The 25,044-nt window shown below is 49.1% G+C and overlaps 1 protein-coding gene across 1 annotated transcript in view; it reads right to left on the bottom strand.

Annotated features, from left to right (window-relative positions):
• The window catches only part of SCD5 (stearoyl-CoA desaturase 5), a gene marked incomplete at its 5' end in the record, with an annotated part of 142,778 nt that extends 118,521 nt beyond the window's left edge, over positions 1-24,257 (bottom strand). Inside the window, one exon of the mRNA XM_034670941.1 lies at positions 24,053-24,257. Coding sequence (XP_034526832.1) covers positions 24,053-24,257 — 205 coding nt within the window. The remainder of the gene's footprint in view (positions 1-24,052) is intronic.
• Positions 24,258-25,044: the final 787 nt, after the last annotated feature.

The raw sequence follows: 25,044 nt of genomic DNA, 5'->3' as shown, positions 1-25,044 counted from the left end.
CCGCTGCTGCAGTTCATCCAAGTGTCTCCAGGGCTGAAAGGAGGGGTGGGGAAGGACGGAGAATGGATCTAGAGGGACAAAACAGACTAGCACAACTCCTGGCTAGTCTTCCTTCCTCCTCTTCCCACCCGTCGTAGTCTATACCTATCTTTATAAATCTGATCATGTGGCTCCGCTGCTAAGACTTCTTCCGTTGTTCTCATTCTTCATGGTGTCAATGATCCCATTCTTAAGATCAGATCCAAACTCTTTAGCATGATGTGCTTGTCATAGTCTCACCCCTTCTTTCACCCCTGCTCTTCATGATGTGCTCATGATGGTCTCACCTCTGCCTTCACCCCTGCTCTTCATGATGTGCTCGTCATGGTCTCACCCCTGCCTTCTTTTCTGGTTTCACTTTACACCAGCCCCCTTCCCTGGAACCAGACCAAACCACTCACCACTGCCTAAACACACACAAGCCTTCACACCTCCATGCCTCTCCTCATGCCATTCCTCATATCTGGAGTGCTGGTCTCTCCTTCACGAATCCATCCTTCAGGGGCTCCCTGTGCCTTTCCTGGAAACGATGTGTTGAACATGCCTCTAGAGACTGCCCATGTGGGTCTTGCTCACTGCTCTATCCTCAGGACTTAGCACAGAGTTTGCCCCAAAGTCGATGCTCGGTAAGTACCTACTGAAAGGCTTCTTGGAATGTGCCATCCGTGAATGCATCGTTCATTCCCTCTTTGGGTTTTCCGCAGAACCTTAGTAGGTCACTCAACTATAGCACTTACTACCTTTGATTATAGACATTCGTGTGTCTGTCTCTCTCCTCAGGTAAGGAGGGCAAGGACCTATCTTGACCGCCTCTTAGTTCCCAGGTCCTATCATGAACAAAGTTGGTTGAATTAAGAAATGAATGAATGACAATGCTGGGTGTTGGGTGTAAGGATTCATTCATTCAGAAAATAGTTACTGAACACCTACTGTGTGCTAGGCCTGTTCTAGAACTCCATAGTGAGCAGGAAGGAAAAATCCTTGCCCTCATGGAGCTTACATTCTTAAGGGTGGAGGTAGGAGGACAAACAATAAACAAAATAAGTGTATGTTCACTGGTAAAAAGTGCTAGGGAGAAAGATAAAGCAATGATGGGGAATAAGGGGCACCAGGGTGCAGACTGGGGTACAATTTTAAATACAGTGATTACAACAGTTTCCTGCTGTTGCCACAAAATAGTGGTTTAAAACAACACAAATTTATTATCTTATAGTTCTGTAGGTTAGAGGCCAACATGGTCTCACTAAGTTACAGTCAGCATGCTGGTAGGACGGTGTCCCTCCTGGCAGCTTTAGCAGAGAATCATTCCCTTGCCTTTTCCAGCTTCTAGAGGTTGCCCATAGTCCTTCCTCCATCTTGAAAGCCAGCACCAGTAGGTTGAGTCCTTCTCACATCGAACCTGTCTCTGACTCTCCTGTGTCTCACTTATAAGGACCTGTGTGACCACACTGGACCCACCCACACAATCCAGGATAGTCTCCTCATCTCAAGATCCTCGACTTAACCATATCTGCAAAGTGCCATTGGCTCTGTAAGGGAACATATTCACAGATCGTGGGGATTAGGAAGTGGACATGGTGGGGGATGGGGGTGGGGGGCATCTTTCTGCCTACTTCCATGGTCTTCAGAAAAACCTCACTGAGAAGGTGACAGTTGAGTCAAAACTTCAAAGTGGGAAAGAAGCAAGCCTTGTCGCTACCTGGAAGAGGAGTGTCCCAGGCAGAGGAAACAGGCTCCTTGAGGGTTGCACCTAGTGTGCCTAGAAGATGGCAGCAAGGCCGGTGGGATGAGGCAGAACAGAGCCCCAAGAGACACAGGCAGGGGGGCATCGGGTAGGACCAGCGCAGGGACTGAGCGAGATGGCAGCAATAGGAGGGTTTCCAGCGTAGAAGAGACAAGATCAGAGTTACGTTGTAACAGGACCACCTGGATGTTATGTCAAGAACAGACTGAAAGGGGCAAGGGCGGCAACAGGGAGATCTTGCAGGAGAATCATCCAGGGTGCCCTGGACAAGGGTAGTGGCAGGAAAGGTGTTTGCTCTATTATTCAGCTCACTTTTCTGTATGATGGCGATGTTCATAATGATAAAAAAGATGCGTGGAAAGGACCTGGATTTTTGAAGGCATATTCAGCTCAACTGCATTCCTTCGTGGAGAACCACATTGTAATGGCCTTGGGGAGGCCAGAACATTTTGTATTTTCAAAGATTTCCAGATAAAAGCCAATATTGCTCTGCTTTTGGCAAACTCCAATTGGTTCTTCAGTTCTTGACTGAGAAAGTTTCCCAACGTCAGCCCCCTCCACCCCCTCCGACACCCCCATTACATGGGGTGCTCCTACTCTGTGCTCCACAGCACCCTGTAGGCTCCTCTTCGTAGCATTTATACCGCTTGGTACAAATCGTTGGAGGTCCTATGCTCCAGGAGGGCAGGGACTGCGTCTATCTTATTCATTGCCTCTCATGGAACCTGCAACTAGTAAGTGCTTGGTAAATATTTGTAGTATGAATAAATGACTGTAACACTTTCCAAAGACGAATAAATGAAGTAGCCAGTTTCAGGAAATGTCACAGATTTACCTGAAAAAAAGACTTCACAGAGAGGGCAACATTTTGGATCTCACAGCACTGTAATATATGGTGCAGGGAGCACTGTTGTTTTTCATTTCTGACGGGATGGGCCCTGGCCAGCACCCCCGGACACAGGACTTCACACTCTCTATGCCAGCTTCAGGGGAGACTATAGAGGCTTTCTGAGCTGCTCCCTCGCTCTGCACTCGGCAAAGGCATGTGTTCTCCCTGCCTGGGTCCTTAGTGTCCGGAACTAGACTTCAGGTCCCTAAAGTACTGCATACAACCCTTTTTTCATTGCAACAAGGATTGCGTTGTCCAGCACTGCACCACCCCTGTCCCCATTTCTTCTCTCTCTGTTTTACACCTCCTCCCAGGGCATCTTGCCCTTCCTTCTCTCCTGGATACAAGGACAGGCTCCCAGTGGCTCACATTAGTCACTTCCCTACTCCAAACAGCTTGAGCATTCAAGTTCTTCTCCAAGTGAAAGACAGGATGGGATTGGGTTGGCTTTGGCTGAGCACCAATTAAACTGAATACCTAGACCTCATTTTCCTCCAAGACTTAGGTGCTCCAGGACCACAAACATTAGCAAGAATACAAATAGCTGTGTGTGTGATGGAAGATTACTCAGCCATGACAAGGAAGAAAATCCTGCTGTTTGAGACAACTTGGATGGACCTTGATGGCACAATGCTACACAGCTCAGAAAAACAGACAGTAAAGTGGTAGTTACCAGGGGCTGTGGGATAGGGGGGAATGGGGAGATATTGGTCAGAGGGCACAGACTTCCAGTTACAACATTAGTAAGTTCTGGAGATCTAATGTATCGTATAGTGATTATAATCAATAATACCGTATCGATATACTTGAAAGTTGCTGAAAGTGGATCTTCAATGTTCTCACCAGAAAAAAGAAATGGCAACTAGGTAACAGGATGGAAGTGTTAGGTAATGCTATGGAGATAATAGTTCTGCAATATAAAAATGTATCAAATCAACACTTTGTATACCTTGAACTTATACAATATTATGTATCAGTTCTATCTCAGTAAAGCTGGGGGGAAATATCAATGTGTCTAAAGCAGAGTTTCTCAACCTTGGTGCTGACATTTCCGACTTGGTGACTCTTTGATGGGGGACTGCCCTGTAATTCTGGTACCCCATTTCCACCTACTAGATGCTAGTGGCAGCCTCCCCTCTGGCTGTGACATCCGACAATGTCTCTAGACATTGCTAGAGGCCCCCCTGTGAGGGAGGGGTCACACTGATTGAGAACCACTGTTCTACAACCTTAAAAATGCAGAAAAATGAACCTGATGGAAATCCACATAGAATTTTATTCTGAGGAAACAACTGGGGACGTACGTGAAGTTGTTGATAAAGGGGAACATCTTCAACAAGCGAATCACCTAAATTTCCAACAATAAGAGAGTTAAGTACGTCCAAACTTTGGAATATCATATGCCATTTAAAACATTCTGTGATCCACATCTAAGGACATGAAATATGTCTGCAGCATGTCCACAAGTGAAAAAGCTGATAACAAAACAGGATTATGGTGTAACTGCAGCAAGTGAGACTACAGTTCTGCCTTGAGAAAAGGGTCTGGAAGGATACAGTCCAAAATGTTATAGTAGGCATCTCTAAAATGGGGAGACACAGGTGATTTTTTTTTCTTTTGCATGCTTGTATTTTCTAGGCTGTCTAGAATGAACAACTATTACTTAATTTATAAGATGGAAAATAAAATTCTTTGGAAGGAAGGAGAGTAGTCTCAGGCACCCCGTCCACCCTTCGCTTCTCCCAGCAGATAAAAGAAACGTTTTGCCTGAGGAAACTGTTAACTAGACCCAGTCTTCTTACCCCGCTTCTCTCCTATCCTGCCCACTTCTCTACTCACTCTGTCCTCCCAGGATTCCAATTAAAAGTGAGGACATCAGCGTTGAGAAGAGAAGAATTTGCCGTTCGACCATAAGCACAGTTTTAGAGGTGGCAGTGCAGGGGGGGAGGGGTTCTCTAAACCCATGTCCCGACTACCCCCGGTACAGCCTGGCTGCCTGGGCTCTCCATGGGCCAGCTCTCCGCAGCAGCCAAAATTTCCTTTGGCACATTCCAAATTCTCTAGGCCAAAGAGTTTGGGCCCTTGGCTCCTTCCTTCCCTCCTACGGCCTGCTTCTCAACTGCCAATTAGCACCTGAGGCTCAGCCAGGCCAGGGCAGGCAGAAGAGATGAGAGACAAAGCCATTGCTTCTGCCTCCTGCCAGCACTGCCAGTAAACTGACTGCTGGGAAAGGGGTGGCAAGCACTGGCTGGGGTGAGTTTGTGGCCATCCCCCAAATTTACTGGACCGCAGTCATCTGTTTTTCCTCCCACGTGGCTTCTCTCGCCTGTCCAAACCTTGTGTCCCTCGGACCAGGCTGGGAGCAGCCTGGAGGGATGCATTCTGGGTAGGCTGGGGCTATGGAAGCTCAGGTGTCTGCCTTAGCTGCTCTCAGACCCTGTAGAGGAAAACACCTCCAAAGAGGTAGGTGTGGGTATGTGTGTGCTGAGGGCACATAAAGGAAAGTAGGGGGGCAGAAACATCTAGTCAACCATATTGACCTGGGTTGGTCCTCAGCAACTGGGCCCTGGCTCTCCTGCAGATTTCACGACCATTAGCTCTGGCCAGAGACCTATTGGATGAGCAGAGGTCTGGAGGGTCCTCCTTTTAAGCCCTACATGCCAGGCACAGTCTTGGAACCCGTCTCAGAGCATCTCGACCAATAAGCCTCCCGACGGCACTCGAGTCAGGAAGGTGATCACCACCACGTAGATGAAGAACTGAGATGGAGGGACTCCAAGCTGCTGGTCCCACAGTTGGGAAGGGAAGGGTCTGAGAGAGTTCCAGTTTTCTCCTCCTCAGCTGCTCTCCCTTCCTGTCCCTGAAACGTACATTCTCCCCCAAATGGAACAAAGTAACTTTCAAAAGCAACAAATATCCCATCCAATCAAGACAAGTTCTGTGATAAGAAAGTGAGACCTCAGCGCTAAGGCCCACAGTACTGGCAGTTCCCTGGGAAACAGGCCTCGAATTCCATTCGTGATATCAGAGAGTGCTGAGCACATCCACGGGGTCTGTGATTTCTAAACAGAGGCATGACCAGTGCAAGGACGCAAGGCCTCCCACTCAGATGGGTCCCATGCTGGATTAAATACTTAGCCATCACCATCTTAAAATTCTTAATAAGTGTTGAACGTGGGCCCTTGTATTTTAATTTTGCACAGGGCCCTGTAAATTACGTAGCTGGTCCTGCTTCTGGGAAAGCTTCCCGGTCACCTCTCCCACCTTCCCCATCCCCAAACTCAGTGCTTCATGCAGGCTCGACTCCACATCCACAGTGAGGGATGCTTTCCCAGCCAGTGTCTGAAACCAAACCGAACCAAAATAAACAAAAGCCCCAAATCCATGCAATCAGCCAATAACATCTCTTCACCAAGACAAAGCCCTTCCCCCTTCCTCACCAAAGCTGACACTGCCCCCTTGAGACCTCTTTCCTCTCCCAAGGTCTTACTATCATTTTTGTGTGACTTACAAGTAAAATTACTGGGGGTTCTTTTCTCCTCTGTATTTTCTTGCATAAATTTGCACCTGTTTCTGTTGCTATTGTCATCGTCGGGTGTTCTGTTTTCCCATTTTTGTCCTCTCACCCTTGCTCACACTGCATATGCAATCATAAGGAATATTCCAGGCAGGTCAAGAATCTCTCCGCAGCCCCATCCCCAATTCTTTTTTTTTTTTTAAATCTGATAGTTTTAAGACCCTAAAATGGCTCCAGCCAATTTTTACTAACATATGTCACCCCAGAAGAGGATGGTCAAATATTAGCATTGGCAGATGTCCTTTGGAAGGTCCCTAGGAGAGCTACATGCTCTGGGAGCTCTTTTGGCAAGTGGTCCATAACCTGTGAGATGGCCAAGATATCCACAGGAAGGAGAAGATATGGAGAGACCCTGCAACTTCAATGACCCTTTGAAATGCTCATCACAAGGACAAGTTCTCCTCAAAGGAAGGTGAGATATAACTGAGCATTTCTGTGCAGGCGGTACCTATAACAAACAGAGGAATAAATGCAGGTTAGTTCTCTTGGGTGTCTTGGTGTGGTAGACAAAGTAATGGCTTCCCAGTGAATATGTTACATGACATAGTGAAGGGGAAGTAAGGTTGCAGATGGAATTAAGGTTGCTAATCAGTTGACTTTGATGATGATGAGACTATCCTGGATTATCCGAGTGGGTCCAATGTAAGAACAAGGGTCCTCCAAAGTGGAAGAGAAGCAGGTCAGGGTGCTTCTATGTGAGAAGGACTCGAGCACTTGGGTCAAGGATAGAGGCTGGCTTTGCAGATGGAGTAAGGGGACATGAGCCAAGGCATGCAGGCAGCCCCTAGAAGCTAGAAAAGGCAAGGAAACAGATTCTGCCCCACAGCCTTCTGAAAGGAATGCAGCTCTATGGACACCTTGATTTTACCCCCAGTGAGACCTGCATCAGACCTCTAATCCATAGAACTGTAAGATAATAAACTTGTGTCACGGTAAGTCATCAGCTTTGCAATAATTTGTTACAGCAGCCATAGAGAACTAATACACTGGGTCCCAAGGATTCTTATCACCAGAGTGTTGTGAACAAGCAGAGCTAAGCAGAGGCAGGGAAAGGCCCTAGGGAGGCCCCATCACTGCTCCCCTCATGATGAGGACACCATGGGAAAATTGTGAATTAAGTAAAAAGATGAAGAGCACCCTTCACTTTCTGTCCTTGGGTTGGCCTACAACCCAGTGGATCCCTCATATGGGAGGGACTCCATTAAGACCTAGCCCATAAAGACCTACTAAACCCAGAAGCTCCCAAGCTTTCCCTTCATCCTATCAAAGCTTAATGATGCTATGCATTTTAAAAAGCATGGAAGTGATTATATTGACTATAGATACACTAAGGGACAGTGGATGATAATATATAATACTCATTTATTGTTTACCCTTTTAGGAAATGCTAGCATGTTTCATGTGGTTCATTCTAGACCAGAAGCACTTATCCTTTTTAAAGTCATAGGCTCCACTGGGAATCCAATGGAAGAAAGAGACCAACATGCACAAAATCTATTTCAGGGGCTCATGAAGCCCCTGAAGCCTCCAGCCCCAGCCCAGACCCCCTGCTCCAACTGCTAGGACAGCTGAGGAAGGTAATCTGAAGGCCACTTAAGGCCGGTGTCCTCAAAATCTCTTCTCACCATTGGCTACCTACCTCCTGCCTAACATTAGGCAGACCCCAGACCTACAAAACTCCTGAATCATTTATAAATACCCGTACATCTTTCCCACTGGTCTAAGAGACCTTAGGGGTGACAGACCAGAAGCCAGTGGTGGGAATAAGATGAGAGAAGAGTAAAGAGTTGGGGAAAGGAACAAGAAGAAATAACCAGGGGGTGGTTTTTTTAACAAGCCACAGCCACTCTTGGAGACATCGAGGCACAAAATCAACATGCCCCGTTAAATAGTACCTGATTACCACCAGAGTGGGGGTGGCTGAGCCCAGGCCAAGGGGAGGGATCAACACCCATATCCTTGTCACCATTACCACAAGGACAAATCACCACCACCAGGGGTGCACCTGTGGGCAACACTATCCCGACCCACACCCACTCTAGAGCTGTGCACAGATCTGATGCCCAAGTCACTGTGGTGTAGGAAGTCACTGCCTCTCAAGATGGTGTCCCCTGGGGGTGTCCTGCAGGGCTCGGCTGTCACAAGGACCTCCGTGCAAGCCCCGACCACCCCCTACCAACTCTGCAATCTTGGGCAGATGAGTCTTCCCCACGTTCTGTGTCCTCAAATACAAAATACAGATGATACCAGTCCACGTCCACAGTCTCATCAACCTTAGGGTCAGATGTGCTTCAAAATTCAGAATTTTTCAGATTTTAGAAAAGTAATAGAGTACAAAGGTATATAATGGCTCTGTCATCAAACACATGAATATCAATAGTCAGACTAAATAGTTCAGATTTTGTCACCAAATGAATTCATTAGTTGTGAAATAATGGGGCACCTGGGTGGCTCGGTCGGTTAAGTGTCTGCCTTAGGCTCAGGTCATGACCCCAGGGTCCTGAGATCCAGTCCTGCGTCCATCCGGCTCCCTGCTCAGTAAGAAGTATGCTTCTCCCTCTCTGTGCACGTTCTCTCTCTCTCAAGTAAATAAATAAAACCTTTTAAAAAGTAAATTACTGGTGAAATGATTTCATTTTCAAAATTGTATTGTTGTTCCTCAGAACGGCCGTTAAGACAGGGCACCCTATGACTACTTCCTAGGGTTATCATGGGGTGAACCGAAGAAGTGAGAGCGCCCCCTGCTACAGCCTTCCCCACACCCCAGGCCCACTTCTGTTCTGACAATTCTAACTGGCCTAGGCCTGTCTCCCTCTCTAGATCGCCAGCGTCTTGTGGGTAGGAATGACTGCCTGCTCACCTGTGTATTCCTAGTACCTGGCCCACCCTAGGCACATGTCCCCACGGGTGTGGAAAGTGGAATTTAATTACACATCTAAATCCCTCAGCCTGCCTGTCTCCAACCAGGTGCAGAAAAGGGCATTGCAGAAGTGAACTCGAGCACAGATGAAAACACCAGTGTACGTATCCAGCATCCCCACAAGGCTGCCTGCCTGGAGAACCTCTTTTGCACTTCAAAATACTTTTTTTTTCAAAAACCCAATTAATAGCCACTAGGAATGGCCCTGGCCCAGAAGACTCAGGAGATCAGCCCTTTAGCTAAAATTTATTTCATTTGAGTCCAAAATCTTCCCTTCAACCTTTGGACTGGAGGAGCCCCTGGCAGCCCCGGGAGGCCTGGGAAGCCAGCTTGGGCCTCTGCTTCCCCAGCGGCCACTGCCACACATCAGGGGAAGTCTGGGCACAGGGCCAAGCAGAGCTTTGCCTTTCTTCCCTTTGAAGACTCCCGTCTTTAGAAGCAGGCCTGGCTGAGTTTGGAAGGCTCACTGCCTGCCTCTTTGCACTGGCATCACTGAATGAGAGAAACCCAGGGGCCCCCCATGGAAGGCTGCATGAGCCCTGAGATCTCAACAAATGCCAGCTACAGCCTGAGAAGCACTCACACGAAAAGAAAAAGGGATTTGGAAAGTGCATCTCCTTTCCAAGAGAGGGGAAGGGGACAACTGAACAGCAGGAGGAACTGAAATATCCACTTGGATTATTGTCCTCTGTTGTCCTCGGTGAGGGTGGTCACTGGCTCTTGTGGGCCCCCCTGCCCGCCCCCTGCTGCCAGGCCATTTAAACCACCTATGTCATGCAGCCTTGTTTATAGGATGCTGGTTAGGATTAACCCTGGCCCCTGCTCAGGTGCGCTGTTAACATCTAGAGCCAGGGTTTCCCACTCTTATCATTTGTTGGTGGGTCAGAAATGTTTATAAAGGGCCTTGTATCTCAGGGGCAGAGGAGCCTGGGTCCGGGATGTGCCCTACAATGTGTCTTGCCCCAGAACAGCTGCACTGTCTCCAACCCCGTGGAGCAGGAGCGTGATGGACCTGAGAAGTGTGTGCTCTTCTGGAAATGAGAATGATGGTGAAGCCACTGACCCCCAGAGGTGAAAGGGGCCTGAGAGCAAGTGGGGCTCCAGAGGATATCAAATGAACAGCTGTGCTAGGTCCAGACCTATCTTTACAGCGGACTTCCAGCCCCAGTGTACTAGTTGGTTCTGGGAGTGATGGCGGGCTGGTCCCTGGGGTGGAGATGGGGGTGTGGGGCACTGACGCTGGGTCGCTGAACTTACACCATGCCTAGGAAGGGAGGCTTGGGGCACTTTCCCCTGCAGGTGAAGGTGCCTGCGTAGGGCTGATGGAGGCTTTATCCGGAGGTTTTTTTGTTTTGTTTTGTTTTGTTTTTGCCTCTTCCAAATAGCTTTCCCCCAGGCATCTAATGCAGGATCCAGCACCTGTCCTCACTCCCACCCCCACCAAGTTTCCAGATCCCATATCCTGTCCTCCTTCTTCTCTGCTTTCCTCCCTGCAGAGAAACCCCACTCTGGCACACTGTCAGACCCGTGTTAGAAAATGTGTGCAGAAAGCAAGTCACAGGAACGTGTGGATTCCTAAGGGGAGGCACCTGCAAGCTATTCACATTCCTAAAATGCTGCCTCTTATCAACCTGAGGAATCTTGAGCTGGTGGAATTCCAAGCAATATAAGAGGGAACCATACGACAAATCTGAGGCAGGGGAATGTGATGCTAAACTGCTGGGACACAGCATCACTCCCAGGCCACCTGCCCCTGGGACCACACCTCCAACCCACAGGGTAAAAGAGCCACCTGTGGTGCCTGTTAAATGCAGATCCCTGGGCCCCACTCCCAGAGGTTCTGGTTCTGTAGGTCTAGGTAAAACCCCCAAATCTGCACATTCCTCTAGCAACCCACACGATCCCAAAGCAGACAGTTCACAGACCACATGGTGAGGTATGGACAGGCCCATTACCTCTGAGTGCTTCTCACTTCCTACCACTTCCTACTTTGGAAAATAGCCACTCAAAGCTGTTTTCCCCCAGAGAGCTGAAGGCAGTAGTAGGGGAACAGTGGCCCCCTTCATTTTCCATGTGGACGATGTAATCAGAAGTACCCCAACTCATACTCAATACTCGCATATTTACAGATACAAGTGTCCGAAATTTGGGTCTCCTGGGTGGCTCAGTCGGTTAAGTGTCTGACTTCTGCTCAGGTCATGATCCCAGGGTCCTGGGATCAAGTTCTGCATTGGGCTCCTTGCTCAGTGGGGAGACTGCTTCTCCCTCTCCCCTGCCTGCCACTCCCCCTACTTGTGCTCTCTCTCTCAACAAATACATAAAATCTTTAAAACACACACACACAGAAGTGTCTGAGATTTGCTTCAACCTAGTCCAAAGGAAAAAAAGAAAGCTATAAGAGACATTACTAGGAGACCTAATGACATCTGTCTATCCACTGTGGATGAGATAATGTCAAGGTTAAATTCCTTGTTCTGGTAACTGTCTTGTGGTTATTTTCTTATTCTTAGGAAATATATGCTGAAGTATTTAGGGCTAAAAGGGCACAATGTCTCCAAAGTATTCTCAAACAACTCAGAAAAATAATACACACATATATGTGTAGACATATGCATGCGGAATATGATAAAGCAAGTGGGACAAGATGTAAATTGTTGAGTCTGGGTAGAGTATAAGGGAGTTCCCCACACTATTCTTAGAACGATTCCATGTGTCTGAAATTATACTATCAAAGTACAAAGTTATTAGGGGAAAAAAATCCCAGGCCAGTAGGGGGTGTCAGTGAGTAGACTCCTTTCTCTTTACCTCAGTATGTACTTGAAATTTGCTTTCATGAAGATAGTTCCCTGTACCAGGCCCCAGGTCTGGCTTGAGATGCACTGACCCTGCACAAGCCGGGGAGCCTCACCCCATTTACAGCCTCATGGGCAATGACGTGTGAGCCGGGAGTGCCGCCTGAATTTGGGGTGCTGTCCTGTGCATCCTAACCCCCAACACCGAAAGGAAAAAACTGTACAATCTGACTTTTGCAATGTAATTTTTTTCTGATGATACAATTCATATCAATATTTTAGGAGAGAAATCTTACATAGAAGCAATTATACACCAGAAAATAAAAATCACCTTTCAGACACACACGGTCCTTATCCGAGAGGAGTTTTTATTAGGACAAGTGAGTTACTTCAAACTCCGGAGTTTACACTGGGCTTTAACACCTTTCCTTAAATGGTTTTGGGGATATAAATTTAAGCCAGAATGACAGATTGATTTTTTTTTAAAGTTCTCATTCAAATAGAATAGAATTATGAAAAAGAAGCCAGAGATTATATGGATCATATGACATATAACAAGACGATGCATACGCAGAGGTAATATTAAAAATCTTTGACCAGGGCACCAACCAACCAAAACCGATGAGAACAGATTTAGATGTAAGCCCTGCAGCTGGCCAGGCATCAACCTGTAAGCTCCTGGATTGTTGGGAATTCCAGGAGCACCACGGAAGGCACCAGTACTGTCTGGTATACACTTAGTGAATACCAGCTCTTTACATGAAGGAATATTAGGTCTAATAACTGTGGTTCATTCCAATCCTCATGGGAGCTATGCCAAATTTAGGTTCATATCTAGTCTATACTCAGAGGGTAGTGACTTCACTCTTCCCAGAGCTCCAGATGGACCCTGCAGTAATTTGAGTATAGCTCAAAAATGTTAATGACTCACTGACTTTTCAAGAGCTGCTGAGCCAAACACAATGGATTTGGGGGTGGGAGATGGAGAGGGGAGACATGTGGGCATTGTTCACACTTGCTAATTAATATCTCCTTTTGCTTATAGAGACTTCAGGGCAAAACAAATGCTTTCGGGGACACTCAAGTGAGTCACAGGCTGAGAATAGAAATGAGTTGCATTGTAACCATCTGCAAAAGCTTCTCATGAACACTTTCATTAGAGGAGTGGGTAACAAACTACTCCATGAAACAGTTAAATTTTAGAAATTTATTTGTGATTTTATGCATGGCATTTTTAAAGAAGAAAGGGTATGTTCCATTATCTTCCCATGCTGAGAGAACATGAAGTTGGTTACTGTACTGGGAAAAAATCACAGCTGTTCCTTTGAGTTATAAAAGGTATGAGGGTAGAGACCTGGTCTTTGTTTTGTCTTGTTTAATTTAGTTTTGTTTTTTTACACACTGCCTAGTTAAAGACATAAGTGACTAACTGCTTGCTTGATAAATGCTTTTTGGTGGTGAGGTAGAGACTGCTGAGGAGATGACCTTGCCCATTTAGGTCACAGGTATTTTATTTTTCCGGCAGCAATTATTGTATTTAATATAAGACAGCTGTCTTTTCCTTGTCCGGTGTGTACTTATTTTTCCCGTACGGGTGCCTGTGGCACGGCGTTCAGCCCCTGGGCGGGGGTTATGCCCCTCCCAGTACTAGTCTGTGCCAGTCACGGGCTGCATTGATAAGCCATGGTCTCTTCAGGGGACCAAGCTAAAGCTAACACAATCAAAATGCAAGTGTGTGACGATCGAAGAAAATAAATTCAAACCTCAGTTCTAAACTTTTTACTTGTCTCATTTCATTTCTAAGTCCATTAGTATTGGGGTTTTCCCCCCATTTTAAGGGCAATCTCAGGAAACTTCCACAATCGCACAAGACCTTGCCTTCCGCCTCAGTGTCACGCACGTGTGTGGAGAGGAATGACCAGCCTCTGTGGCATCCGACAGCCACCGCAGGCCATCGATGAAGCTCTTACCTCAAGTAGGCACTTCACACACAGGGTCTGACTGGAAGTTTGTACACAATGGCCACACGACAATCCCGCCCTAGACAGTTTTCCCATGTCTGCACTCTGAAGCGCGGTTTTCCAAATCTCTAGCCAAAAGCTATGGCTTTGTTTCCTTGATCCCCTAGTTAGCGATTTCCCCCTGAATGTAATGGTCTTGGTTCTTTCTCGGTTGTTTGTGCAAATAAAAGGTACCTGCTAGGTGAGGGCAAGTGGACTTTTAAATGCCCTTTTAAGTAAAATTCGAAGCAAGGGAACAGAAATCTGGACATGACTTCATCACAGAGATTCTTTTTTTTTTTTTTTTTAAAGATTTTGTTTATTTGACAGAGACAGCCAGCGAGAGAGGGAACACAAGCAGGGGGAGTGGGAGAGGAAGAAGCAGGCTCCCAGCAGAGGAGCCTGACGTGGGGCTCGATCCCCGAACTCCAGGATCACGCCCTGAGCCCAAGGCAGACGCTTAACGACTGCGCTACCCAGGCGCCCCCATCACCGAGATTCTGTGTCACCATGGAAAACCTTGGTTAAAAAACATCTTAAGTCACTCCTTTTCCAACTTCTTTTTAATTCAGTTCTCCCACAGGGGATTCAGCAAACCTCTCTCACCCCACCTCAGCCCATAAAAATCCAGCAGAGCAACAGAGAGTTCCGTAAGCTCGGCAGTGAGGTCAGGGTGGCTCACTGGGTGGACACGCATGCGCAGGGGCATGTAGATTTCTGGGGACTGAGAAAGTCTTCTCGCTCCACAATCCTTCCCCCAAAATCACATGGCAAGTTCTCTAACAGGGGAAAACACATTATTTTAAAGTTAAAGAATAAAACTGGGACTCCTGGGTGGCTCAGTCAGTTGAGCGTCTGCCTTAGGCTCAGGTCATGATCCCTGGTCCTGGGATCCAGTTCCCCATCGGGCTCCTTGCTCAGCGGGGAGCCTGCTTCTCCCTCTGCCTGCTGCTCCCCCTGTTTTGTGTACTCTCTCTCTCTGACAAATATATAAGCAAAATCTTAAAAAAAAAAAAAATAGGGGCGCCTGGGTGGCACAGCGGTTGAGCGCCTGCCTTCGGCTCAGGGCGTGATCCCGGCGTTATGGGATCGAGCCCCACATCAGGCTCCTCCGCTATGAGCCTGCTTCTTCCTCTCCCACTCCCCCTGCTTGTGTTCCCTCTCTCGCTGGCTGTCTCTATCTCTGTCGAATAAATAAATAAAATCTTTAACAAAAAAAAAAAGAATAAAATTTTATCTTCCCTTAGAAAGAAAGGCTACACAGTGATTAAACTCATTCATTCATTCATTCCCCCAACCATTCACCCAACACTGGATGTTGAGCAGAGGCGGTGGGCCAGGTCCTGGGGAGGCAGGAGCACCACAGGAGAGTCAGAGTCTCAAGGAACATGCAAACTTGTACAACTCACTCTAATGACAGCAGGATTTGAGAAAAGTGTGGGTGATGGAAAGTAGAGGGGGAGAGAATGCTACAATATGAAACCAGAGCCTTTTCGGGGAATGGGGGTGACACCAAAGAGGGAAAGTCATGACAGGGAGTGAAGGAAGACCCTGGGGTAGAGGTGTTGGCTGTCCGAGCTGCCAAGCCATCTTCTTCCTCTGAGCAGAGCCTGGGTTTTGTTTGCCTCTTAACCCCTACTCCTTCCACCCCTACCACATGAGGCTGAGTGGCCAACCTTGATCAATCCTTTGCCAATGACTGATTTAATAAGGTACCTGGGACATAATCCTGCAAGTGAAACTTGAGGAGACATAAACTGTGAGGCGCCCAGGAAAGATTTTCTATCTGATGACACATCAGGAAGGGACATCCTCTTTCTTCTTCTGTAGGACACTGTTGTGACTGCCTTGTGCTGCCTGACACTGTGGCAGCCATCTTGTAACCACGAGGAAAACTAAATTCAACAGGGCCCCCATGGCAGAAATAAAAACTGCTCTTTGATGACAGAAGTGCCCTACCTCAGAAGTCTCCTACCTTGGGATTTGTTATCAGCTGAAATTAGAAAATTTCCTTATCATTTAAGCCACTTAAAGTTGAGTTTTGAACTATCCGTGGCCAAAAGCATCCTAACTGATAGGATTTACTTCATAATTTTGTGGAAGACAGCCCTCCCCTGAGCCCTCCTCACCGTTACCAGTTCATCTGTTAAATAGACAAGCCGAATTCCCAAGGGCCATGCACAGAGCCTTCCTGTTATTTTTCCCCAGCTCTATTCAGGAAAATAAAATTAATTTTCTAGCCCATGAATTAAACATTGCTGCTGCCGGCTGAAAGATTTTAGCAACAGCCTTTTGTTGGCAAGAGAAGCAGGATCCCGACATGTTCTAAAATAAGCTACAAGAAGGCAGAAGGGTAGGAGGGGAGGCAAAGGGGAGGAGGCCATTAAAAGGAAGAAGGAAGGATTGCCAAATCCCACTCATGTCCGGTTTCTCTGAACCGTCAGCCTGTGGCTGGACTTAAGGGAGTGCTTCTCTAACTTTAGCATGCAGATGAATCACCCGGCGATCTTGTTAAAATGCAGGTCCTGATTCGATAGGTCCAGGGTGGGGTCCGAACGTCTTTATTTCTAACAAGCTCCCAGGTGATGCTGATGCTGCTTGTCTATGGACCACAGCCTCCCGGGATCCGCAGAGCCCTCTAACCCATCCTAGCAAGTGCAGAAATGGGAGGCTGGATGTCAGAAGGAGGACTCACGAGGCCTGAAATGAGGGCTAGTGGGAACCAGCTATTTAAACCCGGGCTCAAGGGAGGAAGTGAGATAAGGACAAGCCCCCGACACATATGTACCTTTTAGGAACCAGGAGGAGTAGCGAACAGGGGCAAAAGCCTGAAGGAGATGCCCTGCCCCACTGGCCACCTGCTGCAGGTGTGTGCCCCAGGGTCTCTCCTGGAAAACTTCAGACTCACTCATCCCACTGGCAAGTGTCTTGTCTAAAAATTGTGCTCCGGACCATTTCGTCATAGCAGGAATTGTTGGTGTGTGTGATGGGCTGAGAGGAGAAGGTGAGAGTCAGGCAGAGGCGGAAGGGCAGCCTTTCCACAAGCCCAATCTCCTGGCCCTGCTGCTCCTGAAGAATCTTCCTCACCCTGGGTCTGGCCCCTGACCACGTCCAGTCTTGCAGAACCATCAGGGCCTGGAACCACCCTCCTCTCTCTGTCTTCCCTCCCCTCAGAGCTCTGCCCCCACTCTTGCCTGTGGCCACAATACTGTTTCACCCAATCCCTGAGCCGGCCAGCCAGCCGCAGGCTTCCTGCTGGTGCGCCTGGCTCTCCAACTGGCCTCTAAGTGCCATGAAGTCCAGGATCACACTGGCGCCTGGCAGGGAATGGGTAAGTAATAAATAGTATTGAACAAGGGAATTAAATAATGGCTCTCAGCCCAGTTGTGCATCAGAAATATCTGGATGGTAAACAACAACAACAACAAACACAAAAAACCCAAAACAAACAAACAAAAAGAGAAGAAATAGAAGAAGAAACCAGGGCATCTCTCCTAGAGATTCCAATTCAGTAGGTGTAGGTGAGGGCGGAGGCTTCCAAAAATTGTAAAGGATCCCCAAGGGATTCTGATGTGCAGCCAGTTTTGACAATCATTGGAATGGAAAAAATGAGTGAATTCATGGATGGCTGAATACGTGACTGCATGTGCAACTGTGAGGACCTCCCTCCTGGCCACTCACGCACATAATGAACAAAGGATGGGCATTCATGAGTGAGGACAGCTGGTACCTGCTGCTGGGGCCACCATCCTACTGCCAAAGGAAATAAAATCAGAGCGACCGCCTTGACCCCGGGACTAGTGCTTTCTGACAGAGCAGGCAGATTGGAACAAGGCTCAGCCTCCCAGGGATGAGCTCAACAGAGGGAAGGAGAGAAGGGAAGCGCTATGGGAAAGTGTACCATATTTTCCCTGTGCTGGCTTCCAGGCCAAGTTCTTTTCTTTTCTTTTTTTTTTTTTCAAATTCCAGTATAGTTAACATACAGTCATATTAGCCTCAGGCATACAATATAGTGATTCACCATTTCCATACATCACCCTGCACTCATCACAGATCGGGCCAAGTTCTTCATTGTTTCATTTCACTCCAGCTGCAACCTGATGTCCTACTGTTGTACTACTGATTATTGTCATTGTGCACCTGGGACACTAACGTTAGCAGGGTGGGTGATCTGCCCAAGGCTGAACTTGGGGGGAGGGGGAACGACTGGGTTTTGGTCCCAGACCCTCACTCAAAGCCTATCCTCTTAACCTCAGGGCTAAGAAACAGTACACGTCCCAACAGCGACAGGTAGACGCATGCCAGAAACTGCAGCATGTCAAAATAAACACTCAGTGAGAATAATGTCACCCAAAGACATTGCTGTGTTTTACAAAATCTTAAAGGAACCACCACAGCTGTTCACCTTTTGTAAATCAATCAATGGCTGTTCTATGCAATTATCATAATTTTATGCCATCCACAAAGCTAGATAAGGCAAGAACAAAAGTGTTACAGCAAGGTCATGGTGGAACATTTGGATTTAAAGGCTGTCCCTTCTATTTGAGTCACAAGTGCTCCAAGCCCCAGACAGACAATGGAGCCAGTGCGGATTTCCCGATTTCCCGACGCAGGCCCCCATCGTGAGAGGGAATGACAGTCAATAGCACTCTCTGACAGGCACTTTCACAGGCATCCCATTTCTTCACACCACTTTCAGCTCAAGGCTCCTGTCCCCCTTTCATGGACTAGGAAGCCGAGGCTCGCAAGCTGGAAGGGGACATGCATGAAGTTGAACCAGGGGGCGGTACCGGGCTTCCAGCCCAGGTTTCTACTCTGCAGCACTGCTCATTTCAAGACCACAGTAGAGTCTGCAGTGACCTTGACCAGTTTTAGAAAAAACTGAGTTAATAATGTGAACCTCAAACCTCTATTTATGCTCGTCGGGACTATGAAGCCAGCAAAAGTATACCCTATTCTCCGGTCTTGCTGCACTCCAGCCTCGAGCACGGAGGCTCTTAGGGCCTGCCCTTTTATTAAAAATACAGGAGTTGCAACAATGGACTGGGAATTACAGGGTTCAGAAGGAAGACTCGTTTTTTATTTTTGGTTTGTTAGTAGTTTAATTGAGCATTAAAGTGGGGTTGTTTGTATGTTTGTTTGTTTTAAAACATGACTCAAGACAAGGATGGCAGAAAAAACCAAGTCACAACTATGACCTTAAGAGATTTAGAGAAATAAGTGGGCCCTGTTTCTACAGCAATTGTAACGGGCTCAAAAAACCCCAAAGAAAACACTAAAGACCAGGTGAATTGTCAGCTAAATGAAAAAGATTCTTACCTACAAATGAGTGACCTTTTAGAGGAAAATGGGAGGAAGATGGAATCAAAGAGAAGGGAATGGTAGGGAGCAAGGGGTGGGGGTTAGGGGGAGGAAGGACTAGGAGGGATTTGTATTCATCTCTCTTTGGAAACTTTGAGAAAGAACCTTTGTTTCCAAAACCAAAGCAATCTTTTCCATGCAAGAGAAGCAACAAAGCCAAGTTCTGTGCCAGCTCTGTAGAGCTCCTGTGCTTCGAGAGGGCCGTTTCCCCTTTGACTGAAGAAAAAGAGCCCGTATCAGGACCAATAATGATGGCAGCTAATAATCATGGAACACCGACCAAGGGCCAGGTACTGTGCTGTGATTTACACATAATCTCAGATTTAGCTCTCACCGCATTGCAAGCGAGAGGTATAAATATACCCATTTTACAGGCAAGAAAGGTGACGTTTAGAGACGTTCATTTGTCCAAGGTCATGTAGAAGATAGGTGGGAGAGCAGGGATTCATGTTCAGATACGTCTCTCCTGAGCCACGCTCACCCTAGAAAACCGGGAGGCAAGGCAGAAGTCCGAGGCCAACAACTTCTTGGGGCTCCTCAACAACTTTAGGGACTTGATAGAAAAAGAAGCACAACCCAAAGACAAAGACATCAAGCCCATCCCAAGTCATGGAGGCAGGTGACTGGTTGCCTGACAGAAGACAGCTCCTCCTGGGCAACTCTCAGAATTGCACAGAGCTTGACTGGTGGACCAGCACTCTCCAAACCCCAGCCTCTCTGGATGCCCCTCTCCCCCAGGCTGCTTTGTTAATCCCCTCCTCCTCTCAGCTTCCTCCCCAGAGGCTAAACACCGCCCCCCCCAGGACAGTTCAGCAAGGGCACCAGGGAATTCCTGTATGGCCTCAACAATGGCCATGTCTGCACCCAGGCAGGATGGAGGAAGGGAGCAGGGCAAACTACTGCTTCTCATGCCTCATACTTCCACTGAAGATGTCCCAAGAGGAAAAAAAGCCATGACGTCACCACAGGACACATTTAGGGGACTCAGATGATACTTAGAAACCAGAAAAGTCCCTGACATTTCTGGAAACCAATAGCCAGAATGCCTGGAGACAGGCAAGGCCAAGCTCACTGGAAAGGAGCCCAGGACTCTTAATATCATGACTGCCGCTACTCACTCCTCTGTTCCACTCCTCTTGGGATTCAGGGCATGGAAGAACTGTGCCTTTGGCCCAAAACTCTTTTTTTTTTTTAAAGATTTTATTTATTTGACAGAAAGACAGCCAGCGAGAGAGGGAACACAAGCAGGGGGAGTGGGAGAGGAAGAAGCAGGCTCATAGCGGAGGAGCCTGATGTGGGGCTTGATCCCAGAACGCGGGGATCACGCCCCGAGCTGAAGGCAGACGCTTAACAGACTGAGCCACCCAGGCGCCCCTGGCCCAAAACTCTTAATGCAGGCACTTTTGTGAGCTCTGGCCTTCAGGTGAAGATTTTTCTTCCAGTTGGAGTTTGCATTCTGTCCTTGAAACTCATAAACTCATCCCTCTGGACCTGTGGGAACCGAGAGCGCTCTGTTCTGACAGGCTGCCCACTCAGAAAAGTGCAAGTATAAGAAGGGAAAGCAACTAGCCCTGGCCCCAACGAGAGTCATAAAAGGTGGGGGACTAGGCAGTGGAAGGGGTTGTACTGAACAACTTGATGGATCTTTCATGGATGACATCTTACCGCTCCACAAACTACTCGCCACACGCCGCACACCTAACAGTCTCTGCTGGGCGCACTGCATCGATGCCTGTTTCTAGGGCAGCCTCACCCGGGGTGCAGGGTGGCAAGCAAGGGACGGGCTAAGCCTGTTTCCTTGACAACTTATGTCCCCGAAGTGGATGAGCAGCCCATTAGTGGATGAGCAGCCCATTAGTGCATGAACTCGACCCTAAAGCTAGACAGGACCAGTGGCAGAGGTGGTGAAATAGGGCGTCCAGTGGGGGAAATTTGTGGGTCAGGGCCCCAGGGTTCCCACTGAAAATACCCCTATAGATCCTAGCATTCAGCACAACTAATCTCAGCTAATCTCGGGCTCTTCCTTCTCTCACAAGATGTCCATCAGATAAGATTCATTTGATTAGAATGTATCTAGGGGCACCTGGGTGGCTCAGTCTTTAAGCGTCTGCCTTCAGCTCAGGTCATGATCCCAGAGTTCTGGGATCGAGCCCCGCATGGAGCCCCGGATGGAGCCCCGCATCGAGCCCCGCATCGAGTCCCGCATTGCATGGAGTCCCGAGTCCCGCATCAAGCCCTGCATGGGCTCCCTGCTCAGCGGGAAGCCTGCTTCTCCCTCGCCCACTCCCCCTGCTTGTGTTCCCTCTCTCACTGCCTCTGTCTGTCAAATAAATAAATAAAATATTTAAAAAAAAGAAAAAAAAGTATGTATCTAAGCTGAAATTCTGGACTTTGAAACTACAACAGCCACCACTTTTTCTTTTATTTTTTTTCCTTTTCTTTTCTTCTTTCTTTCTTTCTTTCTTTCTTTCTTTCTTTCTTTCTTTCTTTCTTTCTTCTTTCTTCTCTCTCTTTCTTTTCCTTAGTGATACAGTGAAGCACAGGTAGGGAGAAAATCAAGATTCAGAGAACAGAGCTGATGAAAGGCAGCTAAGGCAGAAGTCTATGCAGAGAGGCACAGAATGGGGTTTGGCAGCATCACCCACAAAGGGAAACCAGATTCCTGCAGTGTGTGGGCTTCTCTGGGGAAGCCGAAGGCGTCTGGGGCTGAGGGAGGTGTCCTCTGGCCAAGGTCTTTAGGAAACAAAGATTCTGTCTTCACCACAGAGAACAGCCTGGAAAGGGCAGAGGCGACTTGGCAAGCCTGGAGAGGAGGCCTTGTGCTGTGGCTCCTGGCGGAGTGCCAGGGTCACCAGGGTTTGGGGGCTATAAGGACTGGAGCCTGTGGGTCCTGTGGAGCTCCAGACAAATACAGAAATGTTTTAAGTGCTCACTTCTCCCTGAGTTCTCTCTGACACTGGCATTATTAAGGCTAAGCCCCGATTCCCTGGAGGCAGGTGGGTGCTGAAGTCCAAGGGCACAGTTTCAGCCCTGAAAAGGGAGGGAGGAGCTCCGTGAAGGCTCAGGGGCTGTAAGGGCTTTCGTGTGGGGGTATGACCATGAGGCAATTTGGCTGAACATCCTACAATCTAGTCTTTTGGAGATAAGGGAAGAAGGAAGATAGAGAATTAAACCAATACATAATCGCAAAAATCATGGTGAAAAGGACAGAATTGACGAGGTGCACTCAATGGAGGAGGCATGAGCAGGGGGCTGCCAAGAACTTTTAGGGGGTTTGGAAAGGCTTCAAGAGCAGGCGCCCGGCTGGCTCAGTCCAAGGAGGAGCAAGTGACTCTTGATAGAGGGGTCCTGAGTTCCAGCTCCTGGGGCTGCCCGAGGAGCTAACTTGAAGGGGAAAAAAGGTTCAATGGATCCCCAAAGACTCCTGACCCTCTCACCATCCATCAACTCCCCGGGCCCCCTCTCAGCCACACCCCCTAGGAGTTACCGGGCTCTGGATGGATTTGCTTCCAACAGCAGGGGCTGCTGGGTTTCAAGGGAAGGCTCGCAGCCTGAGTGGCCCTTTATCAACCTAGGCGTTTGAAGCTGGCACTATACCAAATAAGCTTTGAGGAAAGAAGTCTTCTTATTTTCTTCCTTTGCCCCTCCAGAAATAAAAGTAGGTTGTGTTTCTCCTGCTCCCCCCCCTTGGAGATCCCCAAACCCGGAGCTGAAAGGGCTTCTTGGATTACCTCATCAAATTCTCAGCCCAGGATATCAATGCCTGCGCCTTCTGTCCCCGCTGCCGCCCCTGATGTGACTGAAGCCAAAACCAGTTACTGGGACCAAGGGGACCTGCGGGGTGGTTCAGAGGCTAGCGACTTGAATCGTGTAGGGCAGGCACTGAGCCCCTGGGGCGCAGGAAATGGCGGAGGGGGTGGGTGCGGTGGTCCACTCCTGGGCTCCTTCCCCCGCCAGCAAGGATGGGGGTGCTAGGAAGGAGAGTGGTGGGAGAGCCACAGGTGCGGCGACAGACCCGCACTGGCCACAGAAGGACAAGGCCTGGAGGAGGCTCCGCACGGCCACAGTTACAGTTTTGGGCTGGGAGGGCAGAGCAATCTCGCCGAGGGCTCGCTTTGCTCTCCAAGAAACTTCTGGGACCGTGTAAGTGCTACTGGGCATAGCAGATCACGGAGGGGGCAGGGGCCTGTGGGGGCAGGAGGAAAACGGGTTTCTTCCATCTTATCCGCGAAAATCAAGCCTGTTTCTGTGCCGGGTCTCTCCACCCTCCTCCACTCCCTTTCTTGTTCTTAACTCAGCCCCAAGGTCCGTGGCCCGCGGAAGAGACCGCGAACCTGAAAGGCGGCAGATGGGAGGGCGCCTGGGACCGGCACGGGCGACACAACCATCCCGCCTGTCTTCCCTCCCGCGAAGCCCAGTTCAGCCAGTGCCCAGCGCGTCCCCTGGCGCTCCTCTGAGCACAGCGGTGCAGCCGCAGGACTCCGGGTCCCTCCCGCTCTCCATCCAGGAGCCGGCAAATGCGCCTACTCTGCCAGACCGCGGGGGAGGCAGAAGTAGCAAATACCTGCACAGAAATACCAGCCGGTCCCAAAGGCCCGACAGCCGCAGGTCAAGGCAGCCGGGCGCGTGGGAGAAGCGAGGGGCGAGCGCAGCGGCGGCCGGCGACCCCGCGCGCCCTGGCGCGGCCTCGCCACGGTGCCCGGGGCACAGGGGGCGCCGGCGGAACTTACCCCAGAGCAGAGTGAGCGGCTTGGCCGTGGGGATGAGCGCCAGGGAGTACACGGCCCCCAAGTGGAGCAGACTCATCAGGACGACGTTTCTCCAGACGATGTTCTGCCGCTGCCGGTGCGCGCCGGGTCTCTGCTGGCCGCCGCCGTTCTCCGAGCCTTCGACCCTCGCACGGATCTCCTCCTTGGCGTTNGGCGAGCGTCCGGGGCGGGAGGGGGCGCGGGGTGGGGGAGGGCCTGAGGAAAGGGAGCGGGAGGGAGCACCCAGAGGGAGCCGAGGAAGAAAGACCTGCATAGCTACAGCCAATCAGGATCGCCCGTGGGGCTCTTAAAGAGGAAGGCGCCCTCCCGGCCTCCGCTGCCCGGGCTTCCCGGAGCCTGACGCGCGAGCCCGCTGGGCAGGCGGTTGGCCCCGCCGCCCGCGGGTGGGGGGAGGGGGCTCCCCCGACAGGGAGCTCACAGCACTTTGGTCGTTTCTCTGTGCTTCTCCAGTTCCAAAAAATACCTTTCCCTTTTGAAATGACTTGTTTTTCTTTTGAAGCCACAGGCCACTCGCGTCGGCGAATGTAAAATAGCTGTCTGGAGTGGCAACACCGGTTAAGGCCATATCCGAGGTGAGAATCAGAAGTCCGCGCGTCTGCCGGTTCGCACGGCTGCTCGGGCCGGTGGAGGGATGCAGGCAGCTGCTCGACTTTTAATCAGGCAGCTGTAGCTAGACGCATAGTAGGTGCTCAGTTAGTGCCTATTAGATGACACATACATGAGTTAGCAGCCAACAGCGCCCTGCCCATCGCGCAGCCCAGCATCCGCGCAGCTCGGCGCACGGCCTATTCTGGGCTAACCAGCGCACTGCCGGACTGTCTCCTTAGTCCTGGGTGGATGGAATACCGTCAAGTCAGCACCATTGTGAAGGGGGCTTTAGAAGAATCACCCAGAACTTTCAAAGTAAAATTAACCCGTGAAAAATTTGTGTCTGTCTGTTCATTCTTCTCTTT

This window comes from Ailuropoda melanoleuca, chromosome 11, assembly GCF_002007445.2.
Source record: "Ailuropoda melanoleuca isolate Jingjing chromosome 11, ASM200744v2, whole genome shotgun sequence".
Lineage (NCBI taxonomy): Eukaryota > Metazoa > Chordata > Mammalia > Carnivora > Ursidae > Ailuropoda > Ailuropoda melanoleuca.
Note: the sequence above shows the minus strand (reverse complement) of the source record. Positions and strands in the feature narration are given on the sequence as shown.